This window comes from Caenorhabditis elegans, chromosome III (assembly GCF_000002985.6).
Source record: "Caenorhabditis elegans chromosome III".
Lineage (NCBI taxonomy): Eukaryota > Metazoa > Nematoda > Chromadorea > Rhabditida > Rhabditidae > Caenorhabditis > Caenorhabditis elegans.
In genome coordinates this window covers 2,411,024-2,426,217 of record NC_003281.10, presented here as the reverse complement: position 1 = coordinate 2,426,217, position 15,194 = coordinate 2,411,024, and the positions used below count along the sequence as shown (strand labels likewise).

The window sequence follows — 15,194 nt, the reverse complement described above, 5'->3', positions numbered from 1 at the left end:
TCGAGGTACTACTTTAGACGGGATTACAAAAATTTGGACCAAAAAAAAAAACAAAAAATTGGAGTTTTTGAAAAATAAAAAAATAAAAATAAAAATTTGTTTGATGCTTAAGTTGATTTTTAATGGGGTTATTCAAGTAATGTTGCAAAATGTATCAATTCATTTATGACGTCACAACTGTGTTAAAATACATGTTTTAATGTATTCCAATACAGAATAGTCTCGAGTCGAGACTAGACACGGCAAACATTTTTTTTTGGTCCCAAAAAACCAAAAAACCAAAAAAAAAAGCGATTTTTCGTCAAAATACCAAAAAACCAAAAAAATTCCCAACCCTGATGCGGTGTACCGTATCGAGAAAATTGTTGACACACGGACACTCAAGGGGAAAAAGCAAAGTCTAGTAAAATGGTCCGGTTACCCGGATTCATTTTCTAGCTGGATAGACTCGAATTCTCTAATTAAATTATAAACTCTCCCCCCACCCTTTTATTGCGACCCTCAGCCCCGTTATTTGACCAAGCCCTACCACCCGTACCTTATTGACACCCTATCTTTTTTTTATTTCTAACACTTTTGTAACACTTTTTGTATTTATTGGCAATAATGATAATAAAAAGAATAAAATTAATAATGTCACAATGTCGCAATGAGAAGTTGCAGATGGCGCCGCTGGTGCTGCTGGCTTCGGGAGTGGCTCAGATCTGGAAAGTAAATATTATCATTATCGGTGTATACAATTTTTAAAAAAGCAGACATACCATTGAGACTTCAAAGATCTCTGGCGCGTCGAACCCCACTTTTTCGAGCCATCCCAAACCGAACTGAAAATATTTAAAAAGTTGTACGATTACAAAAAACTGAAAAAAGTTAAGTTGAAAAAAGTTATTGCAAAAAAACTCACGTGGGTCAAACTGTCAGCCCCCAATTTCCGTACCACGAGCCGGATCCAGTCCCGGAGCACATGGGGTGCCGTGTGCACCATGGAACCCGCGTGAAGTCGTGGGGGGTGCTCCTCCAACACGTGTTGCTGCAGTTGGCCAAAGTCGTTGTAGCGAGCCAGGTAGACGGGGCAGCTCATCACCCGGGTCATTGGCGGCAGCCGGGTAAACCGGTTGAGCTCCAGTTCGCTTACGAGGGGGGGGGGGGGGCGGTTGCCGGAATCCCTCGTGGACGTCCTCGAAGTGGCTCTGGAGAGCCATTTCGTCTGGGGCCACAAATCGGCACTCACGGCAATAAAGACTGTATGAGATCATTTTGTAGGCGGGAGACAAAACAATAGAGAAAAGTTGCAAAAATACGGCCGCTCTCGGAGAGGGAAAACTCAAGAATGAGGTTTTTGTAGAGTCTGGAAGACAGCAGTCATGATCTTCACCTCTGTGGTTTTAGGGTGGCAGTAGGCAGGGTGATGGTAACTGTTTTAAAGAGAAATGCAACACCAACTTTTATTGGACGGTCACATTCGATTACTGGTATGTTATGATATCATCTAGAAAAGGAGTTAGCGGGGTCAACTGTTTTTTTAGTCCATACTACTTGACGGGATCGACCTATTGAGTGAACCTAGTTTAAAAAACCAAACGTCGAATAACTGAAAATCAGATCGGCAAAACTATACAATTAATACACACGGTATAATACACAAGTACCAATTGAATTGTGGTCTCTAGAAAATGTCAAGAATAACTTTAAATTCGAAATACTTTTTTTAAAAACTCACCGTAAAGGAATCCACAGAACCAGCAAAAAATGACTAGAGAAAAAACAAAAGGCAACCACCAGTCGCCCAGGATAAATGTAAAATGATAGGAGATCCGTCGGAGAACACCCGTCACTCCCCCGGGAGATGAATACGCCTACCATACCTACCTACAACAACAGCAGTACCTAGCAAATAGCCCTAAAAGTGTCATAACGAATGGTTATAAATTGCACTATTCGCAGAAATGGAGCAGACTTGTGGGTGGGTGGCTCAGTTTACATCGAGAAAGTGATGGAGTTTTGATACTTTGGCCCAAAATGATCTATGGCTACCGAATTTCGTTATGAGACGGTCTGAAAATGGCTCAAAAATAAGTTAAAAAATAAGCCCCTCAAAGTTTGGAAAAATGGTCTATTTCTAGCTCAAATCTCAACTTTTCAGTGTCTCAGCGGTTGCCAAAATTTGAGATTTTAGCCAAAAATATACAGTTTTTTCCTAAACTTTAAGCGGCCATAACTGTTTTTTGAAAAATGTTCAGAACGTCTCATTACGAAATTTGGTAGTTTTGGAACATTTTGGGTCCAAGCCTTTAATTTCCGAATTCTATGAAAATAGCTTTATTTTTTAAAAAAATCGATAATCATTCAAATTTGAAATTAGTCGCAATGATGGTGGTGATGCTGAAAAATTATTGATTTTTTTTCGATTTTTATTGATTTTCTCTCACCCTATGATGATGGTGTCCTCCGTCGTAATAGTAGACTTCTGGTTGATAGCCATAGCCCATTGCTGAAAAATTTCTTTTTTTTTTCGGGAAATTGAATTTTTGACACAGCTTACACTTTTGCTACAGTAACTGGAAAGTTTCTAAATTCAAATTTTTGATTTTAGTACGCCGAGAGCTTTAATTTGACACCCAACATGCCTATGTTCCGCGTGTAGCAAAGTATTTTGGGTCCCACCGCGAAAAGTCTCGGGGTACTGTAGTTTGCAGGTTTGGTAGGTGCAATTTATTTTTCCGGGTGAGTTTGAAAATTTCTGCATTTTTTATGTCAAAAATCTCATGAAAATGTTGAAAATTAAAAAAGTTACGGATTTTCGAAAAATTTCGAAAATCTCGAAAAATTATCGTTTTTTTTTTCTAAATTTTTCCAAAAATTTACTTGCCAAACTCTTACTCCAAACATCATCATATTTAAATTTTGCCAATTTTAGAGAAGTTTGGTCCCGCCACGAAAGTCCCCAGGAGGTCTGTAGTTTTCGTGGCGGGACCCAAAATGATCGGAATATAGTCATGATGGGTGTCAAATTGAAGCTCTCGGTGAGCTGAATACGAATATTAGAATTAAAAAGAGTCAGAATAAAAAGTTTTTGAAAAAAAAGTTGAATTTTGAATTTTTCTTTTCAACAAAAAACTCACGATACTGTTGGTACATGGGATACGGTTGAACGGCAGGATACGAATATGGGACTACTGTAGTTGGGTACTGTACTACTTGTGGTGCCATTGCAGACACTGGAACTGCTGCTGCTCCTGAGGGATATGGCATTGGGACGGTGGCCTAAAAAAATTTTTTTGGAATTTTTTACTTTTTCCAATTTTTTATTTAATTTTAAAGAAAAAGTGTTTGAAATTATGAAATTTGAGTTTATCGCGTCGAGACCTTCAAAATGACACCCCCATATTGGCTAGGTTTCGCTCACTTTTGGTCTCGCCGCGAAAGTCCCAAGGGGTACTGTAGTTTTCGTGGCGGGACCCAAAGTTGGTGGAACCTAGCCGATATGGGTGTCATTTTAAAGGTCTCCACGAGCTAGAGTTAAATATTTAGGTTTTTAAGCGAAAAAGTTATTGATTTTCATTTTTAAAAAATTGAAATTTTTTTTTTCGAATTTTTTAAAATTTTTTTCAAATTACTGCCATCTGTTGCTGTTGCTGTTGGAGATAAGGATTGTATCCCGGAGGCATTTGCTGTTGATTTTGATAGATTGGAGCCTGTTGACGTGACATTTGTTGGGGAAGTGGCTGAGGAATTCCTGGAGTTGAATTAGCCGATTGGGGGTAGGTCTGGAAATTTCATGAACCTTAATTTTTTCTAGGAGCTCAGTTATAGACTTTTAAGCTAAAAATTTGAATTTTGCTCGTGGAGAGCTTTCAAATAAGTATAAGCAGATAGGGGTTTGAACAAAAAATCAAAATTTTGGGTCCCGCCACGAAAACTCCTGGGCTACTGTAGTCTCGAGATGAAAATGGTTAAATATATTTTTCTGCGGGTTTTCAGCATTTTTTGAACATAATATTCAAAAATTCAAGTAAATTTCTCAGAAACTAAAAAAGTTATGGATTTTCGAAAACTTTCGAAAAAAAAAAGTTTTTAAAGAAAATTATTTCTCAAGTTTTTTTTTACTAGAAGCTTCATAATATATATACAAGTTAGAATTTAGGACAGCAAGAGCTTCAATTTGAAACCCATCATGACTAGGTTCCGCTCAATTTGGGTCCCGCCACGAAAGTCCCCAGGGGTACTGTAGTTTTCGTGGCAGTACCCAAAATGATCGGAATATAGCCGATATGGGTGTCAAATTGAAGCTCTCTGTGAGCTCGGCAAAAAAATTTGAGTTTCAGCGTAAAATGGTAATTTTTAGAATTTTTTGATGGAAAAAAATTTTCAAAAAAAAAAAATTTCCAAATTTTTTTTTCAAAAAGTTCAAAAATTATTGTTTTTGTTTCAAATTCAAAAATTCTCAAAGTTTTCTCATTTTCTCAACATTTACCACTGTATATGGTACCGATGGAGTTGGCGCAGGTGTATACGAAAGTGGAACGGAAGACGGAGGCTGTGGCATCTGAAAATCTCAATTTTTCAGGGTTTAAAATTTGGAATTTGCTGCTTCTAAAATCTACGAAAAAAAAGTTCCTAGCAGCGAAAAACTCGAAAAACTCAAATTTTCACTCAAAAATTTCAAAAAACCTACAGGGACGCTGGTATATGGCGAGGTGTACGCAGCTCCCGCCGGAGTCGGCGGAGCCTGAGTGATAGGCGGTGCACTTGGCATGGAAGTTTGTGGTGGTAATGTTCCAACGGGATTCTGCTGTGATGCATGTGTCGAATTATCGATTAATCCCGGAAGTGGGTACGGATGATTCGAGAATCCCTGCGAGCCGCCGGTAAAGTAGAAAGAGGAGGAGGTGGTGCCTGTTGAGCCGGGAGCCTGACATTTTTTCAGATTGGGATGATTTTCATATCATAGAGCTTGAAAAACTACGGGGAATGCAAAAAAAAAACTGGGGAAAATTGGTTGAAAAAGAAGGAAAATTCATCGAAATTTTTTTTAAATCTTAATTTTTTGATTTTTTTTTTCAAATTCTTAGCGAAACTCTTCTAAAACCTAAAATTTCACATTCAACCCATCAGGACTAGGTTCCGCTCACTTTGAATCCCACCACGAAAATCCCCAGGGGTACTGTAGTTTTCGCGGTGGGACCCAAAATGATCGGAATATAGTCATGATGGGTGTCAAATTGAAGGTCTTGGCACGGTGAACTTGAATATCGTATGGAAAACCTGAAATATATTCTAAAAATCTTTCAAAAATTCAAAAATTGAATTTTTCGAAGCTTTGGATTTTCGAAAATCTTCGAAAATCCATAACTTTGTCAATTTTAAAGATTTTTCTTTGATTTTTGGCTTAAAATGTGTGGAAAAATGTTATCTTTGTTAGAAAAATCAATATTAACTAGTGGCCTAGCTTTGGGTTTCTAAGCCATCAGTTTAACGTTGAAAAGTTTGTATTTTTGTCTATTTTCACCCAACTTTCCCCATTTTTTATCACTTTTTGCGATGTTTTTTGCATTTTTCTTTTTGTTTTAATTTCCACAGTGCGATAAATATATAAATTGCCATTCCAAGGATTACTGTACCTACCGTAGTCATAGTGATCTGCGTAGGCGGGGCGGCTGGCTGAGGCATTGGCGCTGGCGGGAATGGCTCGTTATCCGGAAGTGGGACTTTTTGAGGAGTTCCCAGATTCATATTAGCCATCATTTCTACCGGTGGAGATGTTGCTTGTTCGTAGGATGGAAGGGGTTCTGGAAATTTTTGGTTTTGTAGTTGGAAACTTGAAATTTTCGTGAAATCAATAAAAAATTCGAATTCCTCGCGTAATTTCACCCCGTGACACTTTTTTTCTGAGCTTGTGGCTCAAATTCTAAAAATTTTGGGTTACTGTAGCTTCGAAAGTACGCAAACACCACCACACACCAGATCTTACGACAAAATGCAGAAAAACCAGTTTTGAGCGGAAAATACATTGTCAGTAGTAAAAATTGAAGAGAAATTCGAATTTCGCACTCAAAACTCCTAAAAATTGTTCGATTTCTCAGAAAATCACTACTTACGGGATGTTCCAGGGGTAATAGTGACATCTTCGGTGATCATTGGACCGCTGACAAGTACCTGAATTTCAAAAACTATGAAAATTATCGATTTTTCGCTAAAATTACCGATTTCACTAGTGTGGGGTCGACGCGGTGCACAAAATCTGCAACCTTGGATTCGTTGAACAAAATCTGGAAAAAAAGAAAGTTTGGAGCTACAGTAACACGACGATATTCGTGTTAAGACCCATAGTTTTACTATTATCAGATTAAGCGTAAAACGAGCTTTCAATTAAGTATAATCATGGAAGGGTTTCGAAAAAAAGTTTTTTTTTGAAATTATCGATTTTTCGCGCCCCCGGAAAAATCAATAAAATCAATAAAATCAATAATTCTCACCTGGAACGAGTGCTGGGAGGTGATGATTTTCAGCACCGCCCGTTGATTTAACGGGCAGACGACAAGAGTTTCGACGGCGGTTGACTTTTTTTGTGATACGGTGCAATCGATTTTTAGCTGGAAAAATCGATATTGATTTTTGATTTTTAGAGAATTTTCGATTTTTTAGTGATTTTTTGGAAAAGTATTGATTTTTTAAAATCACTTTCGAGGTGACATCGACTTTATGACAGCTTTTTCAGAATTTATCGAATTTTTCGAAAAAAAAATTTCTGTGATATATCGATTTTTTCCAATTTCGGTAAAATTATTGATTTTTCTCCAATTTTTCTGAAAGTTATAGATTTTTTTTCCAATTTCGGACGGAAAATCATCGATTTATAGTCTTTTTTCCCGCTAAAATTTTACTCGATCAGCCAAATAAAAATTCTGAATCACTTTAGACGGTTGAACGAGCACAAGCTCGACGCGAAGAGCCTGATCTCCATTATTTGTGTTGAAAATCACGAAAATGCTCTTCTGAATGTCCTCGTAGGGTTTTCCGGTCAATTTAAATGTGGTCCCGACTGGAAAGCCGGCTGGAATGTCCCGACGGAACGGCATTGTCTGGAAATTATTGACTTTGTCGAAAATTTGCGTCAGAGCGCAATTGCAACTGCAACAACAATTTCTACTGCTTTTGTGTTGCAACGTGGTGTCAGAATGTCTTTTTTCGGTTTGATCTCCGAAAAATGCGGGAGAAGAGACGCAGAGTTTTCAACTGATTTTGCATGGTTAAGAACGTGCTGACGTCACATTTTTTTTTGGGCAAAAAGTTCCCGCATTTTTTGTAGATCAAACCGTAATGGGACAACTGGCACCACGTGTATTGCGATATCGTGAAAAATTGCGATAGTTGCATTGGAGCGCATTTTCACGATTTTTCAGAATTTTTGGTTTTTTTTTCGCCATAATTATTGATTTTTTACTGTTTTCAATATTTCATTTGAAAATTTTGAAATATTCACATTGGAGCGCGCTTGCATGCGGCGAAAATTCAAAAATTTCGCGAAACTTACCGGTAAAACAAAGTTCTGCATAGTCAGGTAGTATTTCACAAGAAAATTAGAATATTCGAGAATAACTTTTCGGAAAAGTGTCCGTTATCAGTTGCCGCAGCACCTTTTTCAGTATTTTTATCGCTAAGCAAATATTGAGTCAACCTCACACAGTGCCACGGGGGCTTCATATTGACAAGATGATGTGCACGTGTGTAAATAATACGGAAAAATCAATAGTTCATCGAGAAAAAGTTCAAAGTTTGTGTTTATCATGGCTTCTTTATCGGATATTCTCATCAAAAAGTGTTTTTCTCGAGAAAATCCTATTTGAACTACCGCCAAAAGCAGCAAGTCCGCATTTGCGCGTAGGCTCCGGTGTAATTGCGTACCAGGGCATTTTATTTGACGACATTAAGCTTTTTTCATCAATTTCCAGCTTAAAAAATCGATTTTCTCTCGTTTTCTCAATTTTTTTTCGATAATTTTCTAAAAATTCAGGTTCTACGTGTCATGGAGGTGCCGGAAAATCTAAAAAATCCGCAAAATGCGCGCCGGGAAGGCTCAAATATGAAATGTTTAGCGGATTATTCAGTAAGTGTATTTTTCAACCGGTTTTCTCAAATTTTAAATTTTATTTTTCAATTTTCAGGTAGAAAAAGAAGTCGGCGAGGGCTCATTCAGCACGGTCTACCTGGCACGTCGAAAAGAACCCAAAAATGACGAAAATCCGGAAGTTGCGCTGAAAATCTGCCTGAAAAGGCTGATTTTGAAGAATAAAATGGTTTTTAAACCCGATTTTTATTGGAAATGTGAATAAAATCGATGAATATTCCAGGTTCCGTATATTCATCGTGAAAAAGAGGCGCTGGCGTTGATTTCTCGTGAAGAAAACGCTCATCCCGGAATTGTGACGTTATACGCGACTTTTCAAGACTCGGAGAGCTTATATTTTGTTCTAGAATATGCTAAATGTGAGTTTTTAGCTGAAAAATCTCGAAAAAAAAGCTGAAAACTTCAATTCTTTCAATTTCAGACGGAGATCTCTGCACTTTAATGCAAAAACAGCCGGATTCCAAGTTCAACGTCGCAGATTCTCGATATTATGCGGCCAATTTGCTGTCAGCACTTGGTAAATATCGATTTTTACGCTGAAAATAGGAAAAAACCGGTAATACCGCTGGAAAATTGTGAATAAACCCATTTTCTATTGCAAAACACCGTTTTTTCCAACAAAAAATCTCTAGGTGGCCGAACTTTTACGATTTTTAGGCCACTAATCGAAAATGATGGATGTTTTTCGAATTTTCCACACAAAAAAGCAAAATTCCTGAATTTACTGGATTTTTTTCCGAAAAAACTCGAATTTTTCTCCAAAAAATGGCAAAAATTGTGCAGATTTCACTACATCAGCGGAAATTTTAGCATTTTCAGCCGAAAAAACAGATGGTGGCCTAACTTTTCGAAATTTCTAGGCCACAGTCGAATTTAGGGCGTTTTTGTTGAAATTTCGAGATTTTAAAAGGGGAAACACATTAAAATTTTCAAAAAAAATCGATAAAACGTGAAAAATGACCGAAAATTCCAGAAACTTTGGCATTTTTTGACAATTTTCGGTGCTAAAATCGGATTTTTCACTATTTTTAACCCCGACTCGCATGTTTTCAGCTAAAAAAATTTTGGTGGCCGAACTTTTTGAATTTCTAGGCCACCAATTGCAAAAAGTTGATTTTCAGCCATTTCCTCACGGTTTTTTCCGAGAATTTTTTGAATTTCCTATTAAATTAAATAGATTCCGAGTTCAATTTCTGAAATTTGTGATAAATTTTCCCAAAATTTAGGGTTTTCCTCAAATTTCAAATATTTCTCGAGAAAAATTAATTTTTCGCCGAATTTATCAAATTTCCGAAATTTCCAAAAAAAAAAATCCCTAAAAAGCTTAATTTCTAAAAATTTCGTGACTTATGTGCCTCTACTCGTATTGATTGCAGTAAAAACGGGTATTTATTCACATTTTCAACCTTAAATTGGGCTGAAAATGTGAATAAATACCGTATTTCTGCCAACAATTTGACAATAGAGCACATTTGTCACTCGGAGATGCGGAAGCTATGCTCAAATTTTCAATTTTCACCCGAAAAACTTGTGATTTTCACAGATTTTCAGTTGAAAATTCGGATTCTCCATCACTTTTCACATTTGTAACCCATTTTTCAGCCAATTCAGACAAAATTTCGTAAAATTCGGTGTTTGCGTACTTTTGGAGCTACCGTAACCTTTGAAAATTTCATTTTAATGCTAGAAACTCAGAAAAACAGGTTACTGTGGTAAAAATCCTCAGGAAATTCGTTTTTCATAGTGAAAATTGCTGAAAATCGCTAGAAAGTTGAAAAAAAAACCTTAATATGTGTTTTTCGGCTCCGAAATTGAAATTTCAGTGGCTCATGTGCTTCTACTCGTATTGATTGCAGTAAAAACTGTATTTATTCACATTTTTAGCCTTAAATTGGCTGAAAATGTGAATAAATACCGTATTTCTGCCAACAATTCGACAATAGAGCACATTTGTCACTCGGAGATGCGTAAGCTATGCCCAAATTTTCATTTTTCCCCCAAAAACTTGTGATTTTCGCAGATTTTCAGTTGAAAATTCGAATTCTCCATCCCTTTTTACGCCCGTGACCCGGTTTTCAGACAATTTGGGCCAACTGTCGTAAAATTCGGTGCCGAGTACGCAAACATCGGTGTTTGCGTACTTTTGGAGCTACCGTAACCCTTGAAATTTAAATTTCAAGCTAGAGGCAAAGAAAAACGTGTTATAGTGGTGAAAATCCTCAGGAAATTGGTTTTTCATAATGAAAAATGCTGAAAATTCCTAGAAAGTTGAAAAAAAAAACCTTAATATTTGTTTTTCGTTCAAAATTGAAAATATTGAGCCAAAATTTGATGAAAAGCCACAGGAATTCTCATTTTACAAGCAATATCACATCTGGTGGCCTAACTTTTTGGATTTCTCGGCCATCTCAATTTTCCATAATTTCAGTGGCTCTTGTGCTTCTACTCGTATTGATTGCAGTAAAAACTGTATTTATTCACATTTTTAGCCTTAAACTGGTTGAAAATGTGAATAAATACCGTATTTCTGCAAACAATTTGACAATAGAGCACATTTGTCACTCGGAGATGCGGAAGCTATGCCCAAATTTTCATTTTTCCCCGAAAAACTTGTGATTTTTTCCGATTTTTTTGCAGAACACATTCACAAATTGGGCATAATTCATCGAGATGTGAAAGCGGACAATTTATTGGTGAAATCAGATGGAAGAATCATGTTAACCGATTTTGGATCATCGAAATTTCTGTCAGATTATCAGAAAATTCAGGAAAATCCTGTGGAAGAAGAGCAGCCGACGGGGCGGCGGAGCAGTTTTGTTGGAACCGCGTTTTTTGTGACACCTGAGGTGTGAAATAAGTGAAAAATTTGAACTAAAATATATGGAATTTAAAAATTTTCAGTTTTGAAAATATTTAAAAATTTTCGAAAAAATGTTTTTTTTTTCAAAAATTTTCAAAAATCGTTAAAATATTGTTTTCGTTCATATTTTCTTCAAAATTATGAGAATGTCCGTTTTAAATACCAATTTGACACCCAAAATCGCTCAATATGGGTCCCACCACGAAAACTACAGTACCCCCAGGGGGTGGTTTTATATTTTATTCGTTCACGTTTTAAAGAAATGGCAAGAATCAAAGAATCAAAGGATTTAAAAGGACAAAACATGTGAGCGATAAGATGATCAAGTAACCGTAATATAGTTTCGAGATCAAATGTGGGGAAGAAGTTTATCAAGAGGTAGAGAGCATATAAGTGCTGAGAAGGCTGGGCGGGAAAGTTTAACCGGTAATAATAAAGCTACACTGTTCCATAGGGGAAGATACTTATGTAGAAAGCTTTTGTTGGAGGTGCCACAGATACATAGTGAGTAAGGAAATCTGGGAGATCGGGCTTTTCTGACAATAGATGAGACATTGGGGAAATGAAAATCACTGCAAATAAAATTATGGTACGTCCTGAGGATTTGTAGGATTCGTCTGTGTTGAACTGACTTGAGATTGCATTGGTTGAGACGATCATCGTAGGAGGAGTATGACATGTTGCATCTTTGAAATAATTCGTCGAGAGAAGAATTTCAGTGGTTTCTCGAGTTTCTTCGTCGAGGCAATTGAACTCGGACTGTAGACCTCGCTTCCATAACAGGGGTGTGCGGATAATAGCCGATTTAGCCGAATTCGCCGATCGGCTAATTCGGCTAACTCGGCTAATATTAGCCGAATTAGCCGTTAGCCGACTTTTTGGCAGTTCGGCTAATACGTAGTTATCCGTTAGCCGATTTTGGCCGATGTTAGCCGAATTCGCCGATCGGCTATTTCGGCTAATTCCACTAAAACATTTTTTTGGAAAACAAAATGTGGTGAATTTGTGAATATGCTCAATAACAGTGAAAAAATTAACCCAAAACCTGAATTAACAGAATGGACAAAAAAAGCTTAACCAAATGAATATTTTCCGAATTAGCCGAAAATTAGCCGATTTGAATGACTGAGATTAGCCGAATTAGCCGTTAGCCGAAAATTTTGAAATTAGCCGTTAGCCGAATTAGCCGTTAGCCGGTTCTCAAAAAATCGGCATTAGCCGATTTATCCGTTAGCCGAAAAAATTGGTTATCCGCACACCCCTGTTCCATAATCCAAGATCGGCTGAACGTAGATGCTGTAGAGTTTGAAATAGAGGTTGGCATTTGTGGAGCGAAATGTTCTAAGTAGTTGTCTGCATTTCAGTAGTGCAGCATTCGAGACGAAATTGATGTGTGCTTGGAAGTTGAGCTTGTTGTCGACAAATACTCCCAAATCCTTGACTGATTCCTTCTTTGCAATCTTAATTTCATTGGCAAAGTAATCCATTTTTGGGTTGTTCTTTCCGAAGTGTATGACTGCGGACTTATTTTCTGCCAGAAATAATTTCCATTTGGTGCACCAGTTTGTGACTACGTTGATTGATGTTTGAGCCGATTCGCTGTTTTCTCCAAAGATTTTGAGATCATCCCCGCGAAGGCGGAGATGTGTACGTCCGGTGGGAACGATTCCAACAGGTCGTTTATGTACACAAGAAAGAGGAACGGACCGCTCACCGATCCTTGCGGAACACCGGACACATCGCATTTTTCTCTACATTGTCGTCAACTTTTTCAAGATTGTGCATGCAAAAGTGCGTCGCGGTGTTTGCGTCCAATGCGCACACATTGTCGACCGTAGTTGACATTTTCAATAGATTTTTTTCACATAAATGTGAATTTTAATCGTGAAAATTGATTTTTATGAAAACAATTTTCAGAAATTTAATAAAGTTTATTTGTCGAAAAATTAAAATTGAAAAAATTAATAAAATGCAGTTTTAAACAGAAATTAATAAAGAAAGAAGGCTTAATGCTGCTGAAAAAAAAGGTTAAATATACAGAAAATCCGAATTTTGATTGAAATAAATGAGTTCAACTCTCCACCACGGGAAATTTTTTTGCGAATTTTTTCATCCCAAAAATAAGTTTTTCACAGGTATATTTAAAAATATTATAGGTACGTTTGTGGGACAGGAAAGTAAATTTAAGCCGCGCTAGAGAGGTTTGTGTGTCGAATTCCAATTTTCACAGGTATATAAAGGTATATATTTCACAGGTATATTCCGGTGGGAACGATTCCAACAGGTCATTTATGTACACAAGAAAGAGGAACGGACCGCTCACCGATCCTTGCGGAACACCGGATAGGACATCAAGCTTGTTTTCCGACATGTGGCCATTGACTTTCACCACTGACGTTCGGTTTCCCAAAAAAGACTTGAACCAATTGCATAGTTTTGCATCCAATCCGAATAGCTCCATTTTGCACAGCGATAGGTTATGTGGAACACTATCGAAAGCTTTTTGGAAATCAATGTAAATCATGTCGACATACTTTGATCGATCCGTCAGCGTGTTGAACACTTTTGTGCAGGAATTGAGAAGAGCCAGTGTACATGATCGGGAGTTCATGAAACCGAACTGGAATCGGGACAGTTTCAGACGCATTTGGTTTTTCAGCTTGTCCATTATGATTTTCTCAAATAGTCGTGATAGCGAGTGAGTCAGCGAGATCGGTCGAAAATTGTTTGCATCCATGAAGGACCCCTTCTTGTGCACAGGTACAATGACCGATGATTTCCAGATGTCCGGGAAGTGACCTGAGCTGTATGATTCTGTGGATATAAGAGAGAGCTTTTTTCGTGGCGGGACCCATTTTTTCTAGTTTAGGCGATATTTGGGGTTATTTGTAAGACTGAAGCGTGTTGAAAGCGAAAAAATTAATAAAATTTGAACAATTTTAGTTTTGAAAATTTTTGAAAAAAAAAAAAAAATTTCCAAAAAAAAAATTTTTTTTGAAATTTTTTTTTCGAAAATTTCAACTATTTTTCCAGTTTAGGACGTCCAGATAATGACTTTGACATCAAAATCTGCTCGAAACCGTCAATTTTGCACTATTTTGGGTCCCACCACGAAAACTACAGTACCCCCAGGGGGTGGTTTTCGTGGCGGGACCCATTTTTTCGAGTTTAGGCAACATTTGGGGTTATTTGTAAGATTAAAACGTGCTGAAAGCGTGAAAATTCATAAAAATTAGAAATGTAAAATTTTTGAAAAATAAAATTTTCAAAAAAATTTTTTTTTTTTTGAAATTTTTTCTTCGAAAATTTCAAAGTTTCACTCAACAATTCAATCATTTTCCAGTTTAGGACGTCAATAACATCAATTCGACATCAAAATCTGCTCGAAACCGTCAATTTTGCACTATTTTGGGTCCCACCACGAAAATTACAGCACCTTTCCGTGGCGGGACCCGATTTTTCTCAAAGTTGTCGTAGAATAGTCAATATGGGTGTCAAATGAAAGCTCTCAGTGAGCTGAGTTCGATTTTTTTAATGATGGTTTTAAGCAAAAAAATTTTGATTTCAAAAAAAAAATTTTTTTTTTTAATTGCACAAAAATTTTCAAATTTTTTTGCAGCTGCTGACCGGCTCCGAAATGAGCCCATCCAGTGATTTATGGGCATTCTCCGTGACATTGTACCTTTTCCTAACAGGAATCTATCCGTTCAACGATATGTCGGAATATCTCGTTTTTCGACGGATTCAAGACATTTTATACACTTTTTCCGAAGATTTTCCCGATGAAAATGCAAAAAATTTGATTGAGCGGCTTTTGGTTAAAGAGGTAGCGAATATGGAGCATTATCTGGGATTTTGAGCCAAAAATTTGGAATTTTTTCAGCAAAAATCCCGTCTGACAAGCCAGGAAATCAAGGAGCACAAATTCTTCGAATCGATCGATTTTGAGCATTTGGAGCAGCTGGAGCCACCAAGGATTTATTGATTTATTGATTTTTCGATTTTTTTAACGAAAAAAAAATTTTTAATTTTGTCAAAAAAAAATTTTTTTTTGGAAAATTTTTTTTATCACTTTTTTGAAAAAATTTTTTTTTGAAATTGTACAAATTCCCAGAGCTTTACTTATAATTTATGAATATTTATTTTTTTTTACTCAAAAATTTGATTTTTTCCAGTTTTTTTCTGGATTTATTATCTTTTTTTTTT

The 15,194-nt window shown here is 36.8% G+C and overlaps 2 protein-coding genes, 1 non-coding gene and 1 pseudogene across 6 annotated transcripts; 1 reads left to right on the top strand and 3 right to left on the bottom strand.

Annotated features, from left to right (window-relative positions):
* Nucleotides 1-539: 539 nt before the first annotated feature.
* W04B5.2 lies at nucleotides 540-1,863 on the bottom strand (annotated as a pseudogene). Its single transcript has 5 exons — nucleotides 1,721-1,863; nucleotides 1,595-1,624; nucleotides 905-1,348; nucleotides 762-824; nucleotides 540-704 (listed from the first exon to the last, which is right to left on the bottom strand). Coding segments are annotated over exons 1-5 (845 nt in total).
* A 442-nt stretch (nucleotides 1,864-2,305) lies between these two features.
* W04B5.3 (Galectin) lies at nucleotides 2,306-7,704 on the bottom strand (the record flags this gene model as incomplete). 3 transcript variants are annotated; one of them, NM_171084.4, is made up of 12 exons in its annotated part: nucleotides 2,306-2,382; nucleotides 2,430-2,491; nucleotides 3,123-3,264; nucleotides 3,618-3,767; nucleotides 4,475-4,546; nucleotides 4,676-4,912; nucleotides 5,626-5,789; nucleotides 6,099-6,156; nucleotides 6,204-6,269; nucleotides 6,477-6,593; nucleotides 6,915-7,082; nucleotides 7,535-7,670. In NM_171084.4, the coding sequence occupies 12 exons, from the start codon at nucleotides 7,553-7,555 to the stop codon at nucleotides 2,359-2,361; spliced, it is 1,281 nt and encodes a 426-aa protein (NP_741097.1). The 3 variants fall into 3 exon arrangements, with proteins under 3 accessions (NP_741097.1, NP_001359967.1, NP_741096.1); NM_171083.7 differs by lacking the exon at nucleotides 7,535-7,670 and adding an exon at nucleotides 7,684-7,704 and having other exon boundaries at nucleotides 2,359-2,382; NM_001373857.2 differs by having other exon boundaries at nucleotides 3,123-3,767; nucleotides 7,535-7,604.
* Nucleotides 7,412-7,432, bottom strand: 21ur-12499. The gene has a single exon (NR_052140.1).
* Nucleotides 7,705-8,008: 304 nt separating the features above from the next.
* Nucleotides 8,009-15,137, top strand: W04B5.5 (non-specific serine/threonine protein kinase). The gene is made up of 7 exons (NM_065150.7): nucleotides 8,009-8,107; nucleotides 8,166-8,297; nucleotides 8,352-8,487; nucleotides 8,550-8,645; nucleotides 10,766-10,974; nucleotides 14,608-14,814; nucleotides 14,872-15,137. The coding sequence occupies exons 1-7, from the start codon at nucleotides 8,027-8,029 to the stop codon at nucleotides 14,971-14,973; spliced, it is 963 nt and encodes a 320-aa protein (NP_497551.1). The 5' UTR covers nucleotides 8,009-8,026; the 3' UTR covers nucleotides 14,974-15,137.
* Nucleotides 15,138-15,194: the final 57 nt, after the last annotated feature.

What these genes read in the sequence shown, in the direction of transcription:
- W04B5.5 (NM_065150.7), top strand. Translation starts at nt 8,027, where the DNA reads ATGGAGGTGCCGGAAAATCTAAAAAATCCGCAAAATGCGCGCCGGGAA. An exon ending in TGATTTTGAAGAATAAAATG is followed by an intron (nt 8,298 to 8,351) that starts GTTTTTAAACCC and finishes TGAATATTCCAG; the next exon opens with GTTCCGTATATTCATCGTGA. An exon ending in TGTTCTAGAATATGCTAAAT is followed by an intron (nt 8,488 to 8,549) that starts GTGAGTTTTTAG and finishes TTTCAATTTCAG; the next exon opens with ACGGAGATCTCTGCACTTTA.